The sequence below is a fragment of the Etheostoma cragini genome, chromosome 12 (genome assembly GCF_013103735.1).
Source record: "Etheostoma cragini isolate CJK2018 chromosome 12, CSU_Ecrag_1.0, whole genome shotgun sequence".
Classification (NCBI taxonomy): Eukaryota; Metazoa; Chordata; class Actinopteri; order Perciformes; family Percidae; genus Etheostoma; species Etheostoma cragini.
In genome coordinates, this window is record NC_048418.1 from 686,073 (window position 1) to 686,955 (window position 883).

The 883-nt window shown below is 40.9% G+C and overlaps 1 protein-coding gene across 1 annotated transcript in view; it reads right to left on the minus strand.

Annotated features, from left to right (window-relative positions):
• LOC117953949 (neoverrucotoxin subunit alpha-like) overlaps positions 1-470 on the minus strand; it is a gene marked incomplete at its 3' end in the record, with an annotated part of 7,025 nt that extends 6,555 nt beyond the window's left edge. Inside the window, exon 1 of the mRNA XM_034887364.1 lies at positions 307-470. Coding sequence (XP_034743255.1) covers positions 307-406 — 100 coding nt within the window. The remainder of the gene's footprint in view (positions 1-306) is intronic.
• Between the last annotated feature and the right edge of the window lie 413 nt (positions 471-883).

Genomic DNA, 883 nt, shown 5'->3' on the forward strand with positions numbered 1-883 from the left:
GGTTGAATGCATGTATAAAATATCACCATAGTCCAAGACAGACAAGAATGTTGCATTTACAAGTTGTTTTTTTGCTTCTGATCTGTTAGGTCTCCAGATTATCCTTGACATTGTGTCAGGAAACATATGTTCCTTCTCTTTTTATCCCAATTCCAGAACAGTACCTACCGGTGAAACATTGACTTGTCACATTCAAAAACTCTGGATCACCAATAAAAATGAGCTAAAGATGAAAAGATCCAAGATAAAACGTTGCTGAATATGTCTACGATGAAAGTTTGGCGGTGAAGAGTTTAGAATCCTTACCGGGGACGATTGAGTCTTCGCGGCAGTCGTACAACATCCCGAGACCAAAAGGCCGGCCGAGCGCCGCCACCTCCACCGTCCTGCTGGCTTTGGAGTCCATTGCTCAGCCTGGACCGGATAAACATGAATAACAGCTTGTTAATTCAGCTGTCTGTTCGAAATATTTGGTAAAATGTTAAACCACCCTGACATTTTGACTTCAACTGGTGCAATAGACAAACATAACTCTTTTGAGTTATGTTTGTGCAAGAAGTTTTTTTATTTTCATGGTTATAATACAAAAAGAGGATCAAGGATCAATACCCAAAGCTTATTAAAAATCTTCAAGTCCAGATTCATGAGTATTTCACACACTAAAAATATTCCTATCAGGGTCCAAGAAAACCAAACCACTGAAAGCTTCTATGGCTTATTCTTCTGTGTCTCAGTTTGTCAAACTTTTCACGAGCTGCTGGAAACCGTTTCGCAAACTACTGGTAGCTCACAACCCACTTGCTGAAGACCTCTGATATAGGCCTTCACGGCTACTTGTTGGAGACCTCTGATATAGGCCTTCACGGCTACTTGTTGGAGACCT